At 36.1% G+C, this 19,881-nt stretch overlaps 1 protein-coding gene across 7 annotated transcripts in view; it reads right to left on the bottom strand.

Annotated features, from left to right (window-relative positions):
• Positions 1–986: 986 nt before the first annotated feature.
• Positions 987–19,881, bottom strand: part of GPR155 (G protein-coupled receptor 155) — a 43,109-nt gene continuing 24,214 nt past the window's right edge. For 5 of the 7 annotated variants that reach the window (XM_053981725.1, XM_053981724.1, XM_053981726.1 and 2 more), the window contains exons 3-16: positions 18,749–19,148; positions 17,473–17,638; positions 16,095–16,250; positions 14,974–15,057; positions 13,562–13,682; positions 12,221–12,305; positions 12,049–12,139; positions 10,808–11,081; positions 10,078–10,179; positions 8,347–8,480; positions 6,760–6,855; positions 5,843–5,907; positions 5,024–5,161; positions 987–2,960 (exon numbers count right to left, since the gene is read on the bottom strand). In XM_053981725.1, coding sequence (XP_053837700.1) covers positions 2,738–2,960; positions 5,024–5,161; positions 5,843–5,907; positions 6,760–6,855; positions 8,347–8,480; positions 10,078–10,179; positions 10,808–11,081; positions 12,049–12,139; positions 12,221–12,305; positions 13,562–13,682; positions 14,974–15,057; positions 16,095–16,250; positions 17,473–17,638; positions 18,749–19,148 — 2,135 coding nt within the window. In that variant the 3' untranslated portion in view covers positions 987–2,737. Of the gene's footprint in view, positions 2,961–5,023; positions 5,162–5,842; positions 5,908–6,759; positions 6,856–8,311; positions 8,481–10,077; positions 10,180–10,807; positions 11,082–12,048; positions 12,140–12,220; positions 12,306–13,561; positions 13,683–14,973; positions 15,058–16,094; positions 16,251–17,472; positions 17,639–18,748; positions 19,149–19,881 lie in introns of those variants that run through there. The other 2 variants (XM_053981729.1, XM_053981730.1) reach the window with 2 other exon arrangements.

Below are 19,881 nucleotides of genomic sequence, written 5' to 3'. Positions count from 1 at the left end.
TGTTACATTCACCCCTGTTCATTATAACAATAATTTTGAGATTAGTCCTAGAAAAAAGATCCAGTTTTTCACTGGACATTCCTCTAGACTTGTTCAATAGATGTTTTCATGGAACTTAGCTTCCAAGGGATTAATCCCAAACTAATCCACTTCAAAATAAAGGAAGTCATTGCAGCAGTGACCACTTCTTTAAAGCAAAGCTGTTTCTCACTACCAGGAATCCACATAACAGTATATCAACTATTGACAGAACATCAGCTTGTCAACCATTCAAAACTTGCCACTGCTCCTTGGTGGAAGCAAATATTTTCCAGATAAAAGGGTTACTTAATTTTGTAAAACAATTCCAAGTCTATTATTGGCTTCCAGAAGTACCCAGTGATTTAGAAACAAAATATTAAATTCTGTATTTCATTCCTAGCTTCTTTATTAATCATCACAGACTTGTCAGACTAATGGGCATGATATCAGCAGTCACAATGTTGTAGCAGTAAATCTAATTTGGTTTTGGTTGATAATCAAAGGTGTTCTCTGCATTAGATTTGTAACAGAGAGCCTTTTCTATGCAGAATTTTTGAGCAATTTCTTATTTAAAACAGCTACGTTGTGTTCAAATCTAGGGGAAAGCAGAGCCATTATAAAAAGGGGAGCAGGACTTTTACGATGAAAATTAGAAAGACAAGAGTGCAAGAACAATGACTATAAATAGAACTGTAAAACTGCCCTAAGATCAAATTCTTGAATGCTTGAAGAATTAAATTTCAAAACTGTGTTTGGTAAATAGATGAGAATGTGACACACTTCTAGTGAGGTATCTTTGGGTGATCACCCAATAAGAAGTGCTCTGTCTACTTGTAAAGGGTCAAGGATGGATTTAAGAAATACCAGGACTGAAACCCAAGAACAAATCTCTCAGAAAAACACATTTGCCATAAACCTTGACATGCACACATAACCCTCTCACACACCACATCACAGCTCAGAACTCTGAAATCAAGTAACAGATTTATTGACAAGTTGCAGTATTTAGAAGCCAGACATACTTGCAGTTTCTGCTCTTAAGTCACATATATCTAATTATTCCAAAATATTTGATGCAGCTGTCTTCAACATTCATAATGGAAGTACACAAATGTTTTCCTTTGTGGCCACAGCCTGATACAAACATCAATTATATTGCTGATGGACAACATCAAAATGTACCAGGTTTTACAGCATACATAAGCAGCAGTATGTTATGTTTCTGTGCACACTGCAATCAGACTGACAGTAAAAGGAATTATTTTTTCAATGTAAGTCTTGCAGGAAATTATAGCAACCATAAAACAACTGCTTGTTGAATAGTAGCTTATGCTGTTAAAATCACTTTTAATTCTTAATACAAAATAGATGCAAAAGTAGCTGTACTAGAAATCTGTGTACTTTAAAAAAAAAAGGGAAAAAAGAAGGGAAAGACGTTTTTAAAAAAAGGGTGAAAAGACTTATTCATATGCTTGAGCAAATAATTTTTAATACCTGGATTCCTTTCCCTCATTACATAAAATTTTTATATAGACATTTAAATGCTGTTCTTGCAGTTTTAAAATGACAGCATAATGGCTATCAGACACACAGGTCCTCAGATTCTGCCCTTAGTGCACAGGAATCTGAGTGACACTAACTAGTAGGACCTGAGGTTTATTAGAAACCTGTGTTAGGCAATCAACTAAAATCTAGGATATTTAGCTACTCTAAACCCTAATCTGGATGTTCATTTAGGATTCTTTATATATTAGATTTAAAAGTCATTAATATAATTTTAAATGTTTTATGATTTGAAAAAGAATTTTGTCTTGACTTGCACATGTACCCAAGGCTTCCACAACATCTTTACTTGAGGCTGGCACTTCTGTTTTAAACTGTAAAGGCTAATTTCAGAATGTAAATATCTGCTCTTAATAAAGCTGTCACTACCACCATAAGGCAAAGTTTCAGAACAAATTGTTTATTCCATTATATAATTTCCTATTTGGAAGAGTGCTGAATATTTCTATGGTTTTAAGATTTGGCAGATTTGTACAAAACCATTACTTTTTCCCCTCAGTACTTGCCCGGCTCTAATCCCCTGATATTGGAAACATTGTCACAGCAATTCTATCTTTTTAATTGGAGTATTTTATCTTTAAGGGACAAAAAACCCACTTGATCTCAGGTGTAAGCAGCTAAAAAAAGTTCCTGGTGTTAGACAACAGCAGAGTAGTAAAAAGTTTCTTCTGAGGTATGACAGAAGAAATCCTACTTCTGTGGAGTCAGGCTGACTGTAAACGGGCATCAATACTTCATCACACTAAAATATGGAGAACATCCAGCAACATGAAAAATACCTTCCATGGGTTTTTTTTTTCCTCATTGTGGCATCAGTAAAATCAGTTAAAGCTGCAGTTATAATGCCTCTAAAATACAACAGTGACACATACCATTTAGTAAAATTTGTTTTGCTCAAAATGGAAAAAAATGTTCTAAATCCAGAGCATCTGGTTTTGCTTAGTAGCATTCTGCTTGGAATGCTGGCTAAATATAACTTTCTACCATTTTCTTCAGAATAGACACAAGTAGAACCAAATCTCTTAATTTTACAAGGGAGAATAACACAGTACTCTGAGAGCTCTGAGAAAGAAATACTTCCAATTTCAGTAGTGAAGGCAGAAGAGGTGATCACATTCACCCCAACTACCTGTCCTTTGCCTGCACGCTCAGGTCAGTGGCTCTCAGCTGCGACTGACTTCTTCGGAAGAAAGCGGTAATACAAGTGCTCATCCCGAAACTCAAATTCATTGGTTATGTGCTGCACGACGCCTCCTTTCAGCAGCCTGTCCCCGTACACCACAGCTTCTCCACGGTCAGAGGCAAGGCCAACTTGCATGAGCCAGTTCACCAGGTCACAGCCAAAGAAGATGCCAGTGGAGATCTTTGCACCACACCTGTATGTCAAAGGAATGATTCACCCACATGTTCTGTAAATCTGGTATCACCACTGCACGATGGGGAAAGGCAAGGAAAAATACCAGGAAACAAGGAAAGACATCATGATAGTTAAGAGCATGTTAGAAAAGAATTTGCAAGTTTTGTATTATTTGGGACATGCCAGTGTTCACTACCTTTTCCTACAGACATTTCAATGAGAAGCAATATGAACATACAAAGTTGTTTTAGGCTTCTAAATAAAATTCAAATTGCAAATAAAATGCAGTGGACATCAGTAGCATTTTCCCTCACACAAATGTGATGACACAATGTAATTCTATTACTTGGATACTTACTTCCCATGTACTTCTTACCATGACCCTTTCTGCAACAAAATATCTGATCTGAGAGCAACCTGGCCCTAGCAATAGGGATTATGTTTGAATTTTAGTTCTTTTTATAATTTCTGAACACTTTCAAACAGACACTAACTGCTTACACGTATTGTAAATAAAGCCCGTTTATAACTTGCATATCCTGTTAAACACTGGCCACACATGCAGTACTAAGAATAAACAAAACCTTTACAACAAGTCTATTTTTTAAATGTATTTATGAGGCAACGATGCTATCATCTGCCTAGTTTCAGCAGATACACCATGCAAAAATTTACCTGCAGCAATGAATGTTTCTGGTATCTAAAATCTATTATGTGGAACCCAAGCACAGGTTTCTAAAGGTGATTAAGAGGTAAAAGGCAGCATTTTTCCCTATTTTTTTAAAGTTAAAAGTAGCAGTAACACAGAGCAAGTGTTAACATCTATTTGCAGATGCAAAAATGAAAATAAATTAAAATCCATGGTTACAATGTTTCAGTTACAGCACATTTAAATCAAAGAGGATAGGATCAAGTTAGATGAATATTTAAAATTACAAGATAAATGCATTGTTTTAATTCATAAGGAGAAAGAAGGCATGAACCAAGCTCTGCATAAACATAGTATTACAACAATAAGGCAACAAATGTCATCATTTCATGTATTCTCAGGTGGATATGATTAATAAAAACCACAAAGTACAACTAAATGAACAGCCCTAAGACCAAGAAACCACAATAGCAGCAGAGGCACAGGAAAAACAGCTGTAAACCTGTTCTATTTCACAACAGACATTTTCTGACACATCTTTCTTATGGGACATTACTGACTTCTGAAGAGACTGAACAAAATCATGATGCTGTCTAAAACAGTCTTGCAATATGGCTCTGGACTACCTGACCATTAAAAGACCACCCCACCTTGCCAGGCTAGTCCTATTTAAAAGCTTACATTACAAGAATAGTCAAAGTGTCCTGTTAGAATAATTCATGTCTCCATTTCACATATTTAAATCAAGGCAGAAGCTTTTTCTTGTTTCTGCTGCTTCTGTCAGCTTTTTTTCTTCTCATCCGACACATATCTGAAGGCATAATCCTTGATTTAGGTAACATAATTTGCCTCTGAAATCTTTACTGGTCTCATAAATTGAAGTTTAGGCGCATTAGAGGTATGAGTAGAAGAAATTATAAAAATTCGGAAGCTGTCAAAATCCTAAACCCACTACAATGTCACACATTGAGTGGCCTCTGAGTACACGCTACAATCAGTTGCAACAGTTTTGCCTCCTATAAAAGCTACATATTAGTAAACATTTAGTTACAAATATGGACAGTGTCTTACTCTACAAACAAAACAAACAAAGGGTCTCCATGCATTTCTACAGATGTTATCATATACATTTTTTAAGAAAGAATTTGTCCTCTGAGCTCCAGTTAAATGCAAAACCTGGAGAAATCCCTTAATGATAGAAAACTTTTTATAATTTATTTAAAACCTAGGTGGGATAATTTGATAACTTGCACCTCAATGTTTCAATGTGAGGCTAGAAACATTTCTGTTACAGTTAAATTTTTAATCCTTATCTTAAGGTTTGAATGAATATACACAACAGGAATCACCTACAAAATTAACTGCATTTCATTGTTTTCAAAAGATGAGCTGTGTGCTTTGTGACAGGTTATATGTGCAGGGAAGAACCTTACCTTCTGCCTTTGACAATACTTTTGACACAGTGATCTCTATGATAACGAACAAACTGTTGACAGGTCATCCTGATTTCCTCAGGTACAGAGGCATCTGTATGCCCTGCTGCTTCTCTTCCACCCCAGAAAAACTCAAGTCTACAAAACACACACACACAAAAAAGAAAAAAATCAAGATAGCAAATCAAGCAGGAGCATTATTTCTGAAACTGGAAATAACAGAATGGACCTCCCAGGAAGCTTATCACAACTTCTTTTTGTGCCTAATACTTTACATATAATCATCCTAATATATTTGTATGGCTTTTGAACACAGAGGTGTTATTCTAGGCTTGGCCAGAAGGAAAGTCAGAGAGTAGTTGGGAGCCAGCTCTAGCTGCTGGATTCACAGGGCAGCCAGTTAGCTCTAAGGTAAAGGCAGCTTTGTACAACTCACTCCTCCACTGTGGAAGGAAACATCCACACAAAGTACTGGCATGAACACAGCACTTTAAAATAGTGGTGATACATTATGATTCAGCATTCAGATCTAAGTTTTAGTTTATTAACTGAAATTATTTCTGAAGATCCTTCATTTGGCAAAAATTTCACCTCTAGGGAGTCTGCAGGACTTATGTCTTTGAAAGCATCATTAGGATGGCAGAACAACCTCACATTCAGTGAACTGCCATTACCTCTCTACAAATGGGAGAGAAAAGAAATTTGGAAGATTAATGAAATAGGAAACCAAATACTATAGCACTGAAAACCCAACACCCTGAGAGAATGATTATTAGTAATAATTAGGTTTACAAGTGTAAGTGCAAAGATTCTATTTACCTTCGCTTGAATGGCAGAATGATTAAATGCTTATCTAAGCCAAAAATACCAAAGCAAATGAAGCCCTGGAGGGAAAAAAATATAGAAAAAGCAACATGAAGCAAAAGTTTTGGTTTCTATAGAACAGAAATTAAAACCTCAGTGCCAAATACATTTAATGCATACATGGAAAGTACCCCTCTTCTGTAAATATAATTCAAAATGCATTTTGTTTCTGTTTTTTCATTTGGACCTTAAAAAGACATATCAATACCTAACAGTCCATCATATAAAACCTTCAAGAAATAGTTAGTAAAACTAATGCTGTGACATGCCACTTGACACTTTGGGATAACTGGCAACCTTACATAGCCAGGCATTTGGCTATATCTAAATCTGTATTTCTTAATGCCAAGGAAAGAACAGACTTACTGTAACTTGAGTGCTAGAATGCTCTCTACTTCATTTTGCTTTGCAGCTTTTATATAAAGCTATCATTACTTGATACTGCAGTGCATCCTGTAGGCACACATGCCATGGATGTGTAAAATGTTCCTCTAGTGTGTGTATTAACACTCCCTGGCTTTCACCTTCATGGCTGACAAAGCTGCCTTGTGTCAGGTGCACTGAAACAGGCAGGTGCAGCCAGAACCAGCATCCATCTTCAGCTCTTTCCTATGGTGCTGTCATTGAAACCAGAGATAGTAACTTAAACCTTACAGAGAAAGCATCCATAGAGCTGCCTTGCTACTGATGTAACTCCACAGAAGAGACACCAGTGAAGCTTTGGTACAAATAAAGCTAAATTCCTAATCAGTTTCCATGAGCATTTGGCATTCAGTTGTCATTTGCACTTGTGAAAGTGTTCATGGTCATAGAAGATGTGCATTATCTGCTGCAACACCGTGGTCATTTTCAGAACAAACACTGGTAAGTACCTGACCAAAATTAAACACAGCACAGAAGAACTGCAATTCCACATACAGCCTTCCAGGCTCTTGGTTGAACAGCCACCACAAGCAACTGGAGAGATTCTGTAAAGAAAAGAGAAAAACAACAAAACCCACAAACATAACCTGACTGTTAAAAATCAAAAGCTTTCTTCTCCTCACATGCTAATAATTCTTGCACAATGTTCATGGTCTCTATTTAACAAATTATTCAGATAAAGAAAAGTAAGAGGAATAAACACCTTAAAACATCATCTCAGGCTTAATAGCTTGGTAGGAGGGGGAACCTTGGCTGTTTTAAACATAATAATGCAAACCAGCAGTGTAAGAGTTCTTTACATGTTTATGTAAGGAACTTGCCTCAAGCATACTTAGGTTTTCAACATAACCCAGACAAAATAAGCCCAGACAGATTTGCAGTGTTTGTCTTAAGGCTGCTAGGCTGAGGCCAGTGCTTTCTACATATTTCTTGCAGAGTCGGATTATGTTAAGGTGAAGCACATACCATTTCAGCTATTTGAGATGCCTGACAGAAGGAGGAAACCTCCAAAGTTAACCCATTTGGGTGTAAAGGCTAATTCTTTAAAGTAACTGATCTTACTTTATAACATCTACGTAATCTTTCAGATACAGCTAAAACACAGGCTAACAGTTGGGGTACCCGTTAAATAAAAAAGATGTAAAATAAAACCTAGCATGGAATACTTGATACAGGAAATTTGAGAGGGAAATATTTCATTTTGTAATTTAACAGAACTTGAAAAACAACAGCAGTAGCTATTAACCCACATTGTAGTGCCACACTGTCCTGCTTTGCAGTATTATATATTTGTGCCACAGTATTTTCCATTTCAAATAAAAATGCTTCTCCCAACTGACATCCACAAGAAACTCAACCGAGTATTACATTCAGAGAGCAGTTTCTTGCCTTTGTCACAGTTAAAAATTAAAAATAGATCTCCAATGCATTACATTCTGGTATTTCACACTTGTACACAGGAACAACAACCAACACATCTTGGAGTCAGTAATGATGAGTGGCGACAATAACTTAGCAACTTTTAGTGGTGTTTGTTGCTCCAAACACCACTAAAAATAACAAAATTGAGTAGCATTTTCCCATTTAAAATAATCTTAAGATTATTCTTATCACCTCAGAGAAACCCAAGCTCCAATATAAGTCTGATCAGATAGAACAATTTTTGTAGTCTCCTTCAGAAGCAGAATTCAGTTTGTATTTTTAATTGATAATTTTCTAGGGAAGAAGACCAACTCTTCAGAAAACTGGGAAGAGCGGCAGTAGTGATGAATGATATAAGTTCACTTTTTTTCCCTTTAAGGTTCTCCAGTATCTTGCTCACTATCATCAATCTTAACTTGCATTTAACTTATGATGTGGCACAGAAAAATTAATTTTATGACATGCCTCTTCCAGTAAGGAACCAAAATATAGCCTCCATTTTATTTAACGAATTGTTACTTCAGCAACTGGAAGATTTTTACTGGATTGTCTATATAGCTTTCCTAAAAATCATTCTACCTCAATGAGTTAAGATGAGGAGAAAAAATATTTACAGCAAATAGGCCAACAATAAGAAGCAAGCACAGCAGCACATGTCTGGCCAGCTGTTTGTCTCCAGTCTGTAGAAGCTGTTCTTCCTGAGCCAACACACATGTTTGAGCACTGCAGTGACTCATACACTGATCCACTGAAAAACAAATCAGAAATTTTTCATTAGGCTTCTATCTTGAGAACTCCATGAACGAACTTGCTAATGTAACTTGCTGAGTCAAATTACCTTGTTAAGTATCTTTACTGAAGTGACACGCACAAAATTTAATATTGGCTTTGACAAAAACCTGCTCAGACATCTACTCTCAAAATAAACAGTTGAAGTTTACATGCGCTCCTAAAATGAAAAGGTTTTTCCAATAGAATTTTTATTTCAAAGATTTAATTAAAACTGAATGTGTGCTTAACATTCAGAAAACACTATTAGAATTAATGAAAATAATGAAAAAATATTTCTCTGAACAGTTTTTAAATTTTAAATTTATTTCTGAAAAAAAATCAAATATACTGTCAGCTCTAATGTTTTTACTCTGCATCTCAGTCTTGTTTATCTCTACATCAGACAGACAACCCTATTTATTTCAGGTCTGTGACTGTATTTTTAACATGATCGTAATTCTACCAATGAAAAGAGTCAAACAAAAAGAGAATGGATGCTTTCTTCCAGCTAGAGTTCTAAGAAATTCTGAGTATCTTCCTCTAGATGGCAGTGAAAAACTTCCTGGCAAGGCCATATGTAAGAATTTGTACCAGATAACTTGAAGCAGTTCAGTGAGATAGTAGAAGAATTAGTAATTATTGCAGCCAAAGTTACACAAGTGTATGCATTACAATTTGCTTTTACTGATTTATAGTTTTGAAGTGTTCACTCAGGAGGTTGAAATAATTTCCACTCAATCATAAGGTATTTTCTACCTTATCTTTTAGGATAAGAAAATTAGATTGGCCTTCCTCTATTCTTGAAGACATTCTTATGGTGCTTGCCTGAATTACTAAATAGATAAAATAGTTGGCAATAGGTAGAAAGGGAGCATTTTGTGAGATGAGACATAACTGAAGTATGCTTAAGTGTGAAATATTTAGATTTATTGAAATTTACGTTGCATGCAAACAAAGCATAAGGATATGATCATCTTATTAAGAACGCATGAAAACAAGAAAAAAAAAAAACAGAAAAAAAGAGTCAAATTGTACTGGCAGCTAGCTTTGACTACTGACAGCGATGTGCAGTGAGAATGCAGTGGGCATGCAGTTTCCAGACAGGTGTCAAGCAGTCAGTTCAATCCAGTTTTTTCTATTTTAGTGACTCCTAAGACCCTCTTAGTCGATTTTCTCCATCTCTCCTCTCTAGGCATAAATAGTACACAGCAGCATGGACATTTAATCTCATTTGCAACAAGCACTTGCTCCCCTAGATCTTATTTAGTGTTCAAAACCTGTGCCTGATTACAACAAAGGCTTTTTAAAAAGATGCAAGATGTGAATATGAGGATGTAAAAAAGTAGTTTATGCTAAAAGCTTGATGCAAAGTAGGGTTTTGTATTCAACTTCCCAGCATCCAAACAAGACAACAATGGAGAGGTAAAGTCTGATTGCTCAGAACACACTAAAGCAGCTTTGTGGTAAAAAAGTGACATCCAAAACAATAGCTCCAACAGCTTCTTTGTGAGAATAACATGCAGATGTTGGGGAAGAGGCTGTAGTATTAAAACAAGGAGATACTACTGCTTTACCTGTCTCAATTGGAGGAACCTTGCTTTCAACAGCATTTGACGCTGCTTTGCTGTCTTTAGCACAGGATAATTCACCATTTGTTGTCTGACAAGAACAGCAACCTATTAAATATATACAGTAATAGGACAGTTAGCTTCCTTCACTACCATAATTTATTTTCCAAGTGCAACAATATATTCTATGCAGCTTTAACTATTATGCTCAAAAATAACCCAAGAGTGGAAGACAGACAATTTGTTGAGAGGGTAAATGGGTCACAATACTAATAGTTTAACATAACACTACCACCATTGAAGCAACAGAATTGCTTTTAGTTATAGGCAAAAAAACAGAAAGTGATCAAAAGGCTACATACAAAAAAGGATTATAAACACATTGAGTGTTTCTGTTGGCATTTAATTAATTCTCAGAGAGACAATTTAGTGGGTAAACAATCTAAGATGCCTAGTGGGCTGCATTTATCACATCCTTATCAAGGCATCACTACTTACATAAAAATCATCCACAGGGTTTTCTTCTTGTCCACTTACACAACACTTACCATGGTAACAATCAAACTTTTATTAGAAACACAAACCTAAATACTTGGGCAGTTATATCTAGATTTTCTTCTGTTCTAATCTAATACCCGAAGCTGTAAACTGTCCTTCCCAGGTCAGAATTACATTTGAAATATTAGTTTATAGCATCCTAAGCCAGTTATTTTTTATACAAATATACTTTGTCTACCTCTTTCCGCAGATGTCTGTGCAGAAGATCTTGGAGAAGACTGTGCAGAAGATTCTGGAGAAGACTGTGCAGAAGATTCTGGAGAAGACTGAGTCATAGTGGCTGAAATGTGATTCTGCCCACTCCCTTCCACTTCAACCTCCTCCACTGAGCTACGTGGTGAGTATGGGTTCAACACCCCATAGCTGGACCCTTGCCTACTTCTGTTCATGCACATCAGTGAGATACCGGACATCAATATACTGATGAACAGTATCACTGCTGTGGTAATTATCTGTTAAGAAAGCAAAGAAAATGCACTTAAATATAGGAAAATAATTGCATATGTCTTTCTAACTTCTGTACTCTTCTAAATACACTTACAAATGTGTCTGAACAAGACTATTTTTCCTATATTTACTGCTCTTGCACCTCATGGCACTGAAAGAGACTAATTTTCCTTGCCTGAGTAACTCAGCTTTTTTGATTGTTTTTTAAGTGTGGGCCCCCGTTTCCCATGCAATCCACAAACATCCCCTCACTGTCTTCCCCCTTCCTCTAGGGATCACCAGTGTTCTGGGTTAAGTTCTGCTCAGGTGCCTTTTAATTCCAAAGAGGAATATGCTCTAATTTACATTTTTTAGCCAATGGGGAGCACCCTATTAATTAGCCTCTCCTCCTAATCATCTGCACTGATAGCCAGAATCCACTCTGAGGCTATTTAGTGCCTGTGGAAGTGCCACATGAACAATCCTGAGTGACTCATGGACTCTCTGTCCATAAGAAAGAGAGGGAGAAAACATGACAAATACCTATGCTAGTACACTTTATAACCTCTGATAAGAGGAACTATTTGCTGGTAAAAATGGTAGTTCAGGGTCTTTCAACCTATGATTGTGCTGAGAAGCCTACCATAGTGCAAGTAGTTACTGCTACACAGGTGATGCATGTCCTATCTATTACAGACCAAAAGCCATTAATTAGATATTGGATAATAACAATTTTAGATAACTATCCTGCTAGAATACAAATTAGTCACCAGGAAAAGAGGTTTTTATTTCATTACCACTCCCAAGTTTTTTCTTTAAGAAGCCTACTCCCTTTTTTCCTTAGTCATAGCTGCCTAAACATGAAGGTCCTTCTCTAAACATAAGCATTCTACAATGATACTTTTATCATAGTAGCCTGTACTTTGACTGAAAGCTACTTGCACACGTAGCATGGCAGAAGTCTGAAGTGATGAGGACAGAACATGTTCATACCTGATGTTTTCCATAGAAAAAGGCAGAGTCAATACTAGTGTTGTTACGTTCACCAACAATTAGTAAGATTCCTACCAGAACTGTTGGGACTCTGAAAGAACAAAATAGGAAGTACATAATATATTTATCATGCTCCCACTAATTCAGCAGGGATGCATTTGAATTAACTTACCCCCATCCAGCTATGATGATAAACCCAATGGGAATCTTTACTGTTTCTCTCTTCTTCAATAGAAACAAAGAAAAGGATAGAAAACCTAAAAAAAAAAAGAAAACCAAAACAAATGCCTTGTTTATTATTAAAAAGGGAGCTGGTAAGTACACATCTATGATGTGACCTACTCAATAGCTTAAAACATTATTCTCAGACCTTTAAATATTCCAAGATCATTTGTCTGATTGTATTCTGAGAAAGTAAATTAGAAATTCCCACTGCCTAAAAAAACATGTTACTAGTGAAACATTGAAAAAATTCCAGGACATTTTATATTAAATATATTAAATCTAAATGCTAAGAAAGGTTCACAAGAGTAAAAAAGATGTCACAAGAACATTTAACATACAAGTAACTAATTTCTTTAGGTATTAACAGCAGTTTTCTATCCAATACCCTTTAGCAATCAACAAATAGTGTTGTATTCAGTTATAACATTTCTGTAAAAACTGACTAGTCCTTTGTAAAGTCAATGATAAATTTAACTAAAAAGTTTTGCATATTTTTACATATAGAACTCTTTTGGGAGTACCTTCTGGAACTGCCTAGCCTAATCACACCTCAGCAACATTCTCATGTGGAAGCAAAGCTAGTATTTATGTTAGGCCCCACCAATCATGAGCTATGTACTTTAGCTAAACAAATATAACTCACTCCTGAGAAACACCACAGGAATTAAACCTGTAGATTCCGGACAAAAGTATCTTGAATATCCAAAGTCTCTTTTCTTTTAATCCTATATGTAAGGTTCTCCAAGCTTCTTGAAGTATCTTTCAATTCCTTCTATTTCAATTCCAGCATTAATCTTATGCACACATATTGTTTTTAGAAACTACAATTTCCAGGGGAAAGAGGTGTTAAAGCTACTTGGGTATTTCCCTTCGTTCTCTATTTTCTATTTTTTTATTGCATCAGTTTTTAAATCTACTTAATGCTGAATAATTAAAATCTTAAACTCTGCATTAATTAAAAATCATCATTAAGACTGACTAGCTGAAGGGCAGCTCCCCATATTCACTCTATTTGTAGTTGTTTCTGCCTTGAGAGCAGGCTCTTGTCTCTGGTCACACACCAGCCAGGCTACTGCATCCAGCAAAGGCAAGCCACACCTGCCCAGGCAGAAGCTTCCAACAGCAGCAGCAGCGCCTAACACTAAACCTGAGCACAACTTCCAGGTATCCCCATCTGTAGAACTACAGACAAGTGAAAGGAACAAGTACTCCAAAGAATATAATTAATATTATTTCAGGACATTAATCTTTCATTACAGTACCTGGGCTCTGCCTAGAAAAGTCATACCTGTCCACAGGTAGGTGCTATAAAGTGAGCTGTAGAGGAATATAAATACGAGGATCTGGATGGTGATGTCTTTCTCTTTAACAGTGAAATTCCATGCCACCATTCCAATGCAAGCAATGAACTGGAAAAAAAAGTAAGATAGCATCATTTAAACTGGGAAAGCAGAATGACAAAAAAAAAACTGAACAGAGAGCTATATACCTGCAGTAAGCTTTAAACTCCACCCCTGATGCACTGGAGGGTGATTTTAGGAACTGGATATTTCATTTAGCAGTAAAGTACTGCCACAGTAAATTCAGTATTACAGTTGTGTCACTTGACTATGCTACCTTATTTTCAGGAGGGGTTTTTTGACAGCAAGTATATAGCTCATATAAACTAGGAGCAAGGCAAATCAGGTAAATCCCCCAACTTTATATACCTTATAGTAAGTAAATGGCGATGTTTTTGGCAAGTACAAACCCTTTACCGGAAATTATTTGCACATGAAACTGAGGGTAACAGGTATTTGTTCAGCCAAGAATTACACCAGTTGTCACCCAGTGATATTGCATATATGATAATTTTAACAGTGAAGGAATCTGAAAAGATAGGCTGAAGTATTGTGGAAACAGTAACACAATAGTTCTATTTTTTTTAAGATGAAAGCTAGCTTTGTTGGTACAGAACAGAAGCACCTGCAGTTCTCATACATGACATTTTTCAAATGTGACTCGATGATCAGAGCTCAGAGAGTTTACAATATAAAGACATATTAAAAAAAACCCCAAACCTACAGAACACTTCAGAAAGCACTACCACACAGATGTTATACAAGCACAGGCTGTTCCAGCTGTGCAGTTGACTTCAAGGGAATAAGGAGGATGTACTCTGTAGTTCTCTCTCAGATTAAATAACAATTAAAATCAATCCAGAGCCACTTGGCTTTGGCTTTCCCTAGCCACCAGCCATGCATTCCCACACTCCCTTGCACATCCTTGCACCAGCACTTGCACCTGCTGATCTCTCAGCAAGAGCTTCAGGGACATAAACCAGTATGGGGATTATTTTTCTATTTAGCTCCTTGAATAGGGTCACTATAGAGTCAAACACTGGTATTGCCAGCTTCAGATGGGTATAACTGAAACAGAAGTGCACTCAACAGTATTGGGCAATAACTAAGAAAACATCTCAGAAGCTACTCCATTCTGATTGTTTATAGTTCTGTTTAGGAATCACAGTGCCCACATTAACTATCATTTTCTTCAAGGGTGTATTTCACAGCACTGAAATTGTTTAGACAAGTCACACATCAGATTCACCTGTCCTCCACAGCTGGCTATAAAGATATCACCGTAAAAATCAAACTTCCAAAATGTTAAAAAACACTTAAACCCTAAACCTCACACAACAGCATTCTCCTTACTACTGACCTGAGCAACAAGTAGATTTGTTGTAATCATATGAGGAATCTGTTTGTATTTCTTACTCAGAACAACAACAGTAAGAGACCAGGTCTGTAACATACAAGAAGAAAAATTAATTTAAGAATAAAACAAAACCCAAAATAACAAGATGAGTATTCTGGCAGATGATGGTGAAATTAAATATACAACAGATCTTAGCAACATGACTGCTACAGTGTGCTGCCAGCCTCTTTGCCTCAGCAGTTATGGTTAGAAAAAGCAATGCATCTTGGTGTTCTCATGTTGGTGAAGTATTTCCAGGAAAGACCAAGTGCTTGCCTGGAGCACGCAGAAACCTGTTAGTTCCTCAGGACACAAATGACCACAGTGTAGCCTGGCAATTTAGAATTTAAAATCTATACCCATCTCCCCTGAATCTCCCAAAATTATCTGGCCAGCAAGAGTTAGCATTCACTTCTGGCTTCCCTTCAGGCACAGTTTCAAGACAAGAGGACTTCAGTGAGACAACAACTTCAGAAAATTTCAACTCCTTCCAACATGGATGTTTTTATTTTTAAAAAGCAAATAAAATAATAATACTACCTGTACTTTCTATAAAACCAAAACAAAATTAATATTGGACTTCTGGATTATCAACTCAGTTTTTAAGAAAATAATTTCTAGTACAGAAATTTGATAAACATAAATTTTTCAGGTTAAACTATTTCATTAATGCTAATTAAGACTTCATTAAACAATTATGCACTGACATTTCTGGAGCTGAAGTTTGTACACAGCCTTCATTATTGTGGATATCCAAGCACTTCACTTGGCTTGATGTAACTAGCCTCTGTGGTGTAAGCTACCACTTTAATTCCCTCACACCCTGTTATTAAAACAAGAAAACAAACCTAACAAAAAAGCCTCTCAAGCCCTGCACTAAATGCTCTAATTCAGTCACTCATCTTTCTGTACAGTGCATCTTTCCAGCAGACCCACTGCTTAATCAGGATTTTTAACTCCTTCCTCATCCCTCTGCACCAGGATACGATGAGGAAATACAACTCCTCCAATGACTCAGTTTGCTGCTTACGCAGCCAGGCTGCCCTGACCGGAGTTCCTTTGTGTCCCACCCCAGCAGCACCTACCAGAGAGATGAGGCTGACGATGCTGATGTCAAAGCTGACGTTTTGGAGTGCAGCTGCCAGTGGGTTGGGGTCCATGGATGGGATGGTCAGCAGCCATGCAGAAACATACATTATGGGGGCAGACACAAACGTGCTTATCACCATGCCTGAGGTGATCTGCCAAGAGTCAAACAGAAACAGCAACAGAGTTAATCACATCTCAACCTAAATAATCTGCTTTCAGGAATACGACAACTGGCAAAATTGGACCTTTGAATTAAACATACCTAGACCTTTAACAAATAATGTTGTTTCTATAACAAATTAGTTAGAATTTGAGTCAGAAGGTATCTGGTTTATACACAGAGCTAAGCTGAAAATTTTAACAAGCTTCTGAAATAGCAGGAGTAGTTTCCTATGGCAGATTTCTACAGAGCTTTTTCATGGGTGTCAAATATACTAATGACTGCAGTCTAGGGGTGAATTAACACTGTCACAATTTGCTTTTGGATATAAACATTCACACCATAAATAACTTAAAAAACATGTAGCTATGTAAATATTAATATGCACCAATTCATGAGAAGAAACCATATATATTTGCAAGTGATTTCTGGTTTGGCTCCTCATTGTCTTTCAACTTACTTGAATTTGCACAGTGATGGAAGTGGGAGTTGTTACTCATACTAGAGACTCTGCTTTAAAGAAATTTCTTAAGTTTGTAGAGTATAAAATTCTATCTTGCAAGATAATCTTGCAAGATTTACTTTTTTATTTCTTATCCTTTTTTCTTAAAAAAAACAAATACATCTAAACAACTCCAAAATAGAAACCATTAAAAACAATTAAAATCAATAAAAGTGTGTTAATGTCACTTCAAGTGGAAGAAACAATTTTAAAATTTCTATTTAAAGTTGAAAAGGTACCCTCTACTATGTACATATAAAAAAAGTAAAATGCTTTCTATCACAAGATTTAACTGAAGGAGAGCACAAGTGAATCAGTTAAAGCTTAAGATCTTCCATAAATTTTCAGCTATGACAGTATTCTTACTGAAGTCAGTAACATAATTTCTTTTTTCCCCTACAGAAACATCTCAAAGATAAGGTTGTTGAAAAAAAACAGACAAAGAACACAACTCTAAAAAGCAACAAAGATACAAGTTCTTTGTATCTGAAGTTATCCTATCTCTCTCTACTAGAGTCACATACGGAAAAAAATAAAAAAGTATGAGGACTATCAACACGCTTAAGACATCAGGAAAGATCCTGGGAGTACAAGTAATTCTAAGATATCTATACTACAGAAAAGCAAATTCTTCAAGACTACTTATTTATTTATTTCATCTAAGAAGTTAAGCTCAAAGTTAGAACATATTTGGAAAAGTTTAACTACATACAATTCCTACTTCCATGTTAAATTGACTTGCAAATATTGCGACACCAGGTGCTGCTGGAAAAACTCCATAAAGAAATGCATAGTTTGATAAACTGGTGTGATTGACCACGCTGTCACTCTTGTCCAAGAGTTCCACCATCTCTCTACAGAGAAATGGCATCATGAGCCTGAAAGAAAGGGGAAAAAAGTAATTGAAAAAATATTACTCAACCTACAACAATAGACTCTTCTTTATCCAGAAAATGAATAAAAAGGAAATTTAAGGCTTGTTTGAATACTACTTATGAAAAGCAAAATACTGGTATCACTTTGAACAATTGCCTTCATTGTTATCAAAATATTTACCAGCTGCTTAAAAATCTTACGTCACAAATTACATTAAAATGAAAAAGACAAACATGTCAGGTATAAAAGCAGCTTCCCTGATTGTGCAGACACATTCTCTGTACAAACTTCAAATTTAGGATGGTAAAACATTAAAAACCCTCTCATTTTTCAACTGTTACAGTAATAGTAGTTATAAGCAGTCAGCAGCTCTGAAATTCAGTCCACCTTTCTGCAAGCTGACTGAAATATAATAAGGGCTCAAGCTTAAGTATCCCATGCCAAAAGTTTTGGCCAGCAAACTGCCGGCATCAAGGCTATTTCAGCAACAGCCCAGACCTCACACAAGACTCTATGTAAGCCTTATATAGGCATACAGTGAAGCAAAGTGGCAACATTAAACAGTGTTTTTCACCTTTTTTTCATTACAAAATTTGGCATTAAGCTGGTTTACAGACTAAGTCTTTAGCTTTGCTGGTTAGTTGTTAAGTTTTTACACTCTTCCGTTACAGTAGTTTCAAAGACTTATAGATAAAGTAAGGAAAAACAACTAATTTGGAGATGCATTGTTTCAGCCAAATAAAATACAAATACTAATCAAATATACTTAAACTCACTACTGTATAACTAGCTATTCAGTAAATTTTAATTTAAGCTACTAATTCCCCAAATACCCAATTCACGACAGAAGGCCTGCGGGCAGTCCATGAAGGCACAGCACATCTGATTTTCTTTCTCTGCAGAGCCTGATAACAGGTTTCTAGTCTACTACATTTCCTTTAAAATTTAACAGCTGTATTCTATCAAAGAGTTTGGGAAGCACTCACTCAAAATACTGAAAGTGAAATCTACTACAAATATAACGTTCTTGAAAGAAAAGCCATCTGACCAGGGTATTCAGAGCTTAAAACGTCTAGAGAACAAAATTATAAAAATACATAAATTGAACTTACAGTTTAGCTGTGATGAGAAGGATCAGTGCAACAAACATACCCTTTGTCAGTTTTTTTGTTTGTCCCACCATAGTCAGTCCAAGGTAAAAAAGTGCAGAGCCAGAAAATGAACTGCCCAGTCCATCAAGGAAGTTTTCAAGGTAATCAGGAATTTTCTGGCCAAGAATAAAGTTTGAGGCAATTCCTATGAAGACCATGAATACAATAGGGTTCTGCAAAACTCGAAGGAGTGCTAGGCCCACTATTTTGATTTTGCTCTGTGACACAGTGCGATTATTCCTCCACTTCTGGATTTCACAGAAGATAAAACCCAAGGGGTTTAGCATCATAAGAGATATTGGAGCCACTAGGTAAATGTACTGGAGATATTCTGGGTAAGTGGTTTGATATAAAGCTTCAACTAGAAGAAGGAAATGAAGAGTTATGAGTGATAACACTTCAGCAGAAAAATACATTGAAATATTGAAATTAAATTTTGCTCTCTGAAAACTAAAGAAAGTAATTTAAGTTTCCTCCAGAAGGAACTGAAGGAATCCATTTAATTAACAATCAATATAAGATAATGCAGGTATGTCCAATTGTATTAGGCAACAGTTATCTAAAGAACACATTAAAGACCAAAGATTAATCATCCAATACTGTTTAATCATCCTAAAATTAGCCAACATTTACAGAAAAAAAAGAAAGAAAACAATGTAACAATTCTATGTTTCCTTTGAGTCATCCCAAATGCTGGAAAAATTTTGGCTTTATTTCTGACTTGCTTTTCCTCCCCAGACACATGACAGTTGTGGAGAATAAAATGCACCTTTGCAGGATACAAGTTGCTTCCCATCTTAAGGGAGTCTCACTTCTTTGGAATTTAATCAGTTTTAAATGGGTAAGTCAGGTGTGATCTTTCTGCATTGATTCAATACAACTCAACAAAGCAACAACCAGGAAAAAAAAAATTTATGACATAATTATTGGTTAATTCTCTGGGACTCCTTAGGACTAGAGTTACTGCTGTAGTTATGGTCCCTCAAGGAACTCTAAATCATGAGCCTTTGCTTTCATTACTACTACATACCTCTGAGTCAAAGTAGAATTGCTTTTTATTTTGAGTTTGTACTAAAGGCACTTCAAAAATAATG

The sequence above is a fragment of the Vidua macroura genome, chromosome 7, assembly GCF_024509145.1.
Source record: "Vidua macroura isolate BioBank_ID:100142 chromosome 7, ASM2450914v1, whole genome shotgun sequence".
In the NCBI taxonomy this organism is placed as follows: domain Eukaryota; kingdom Metazoa; phylum Chordata; class Aves; order Passeriformes; family Viduidae; genus Vidua; species Vidua macroura.
This window is presented reverse-complemented; position numbering and strand designations above follow the sequence as displayed.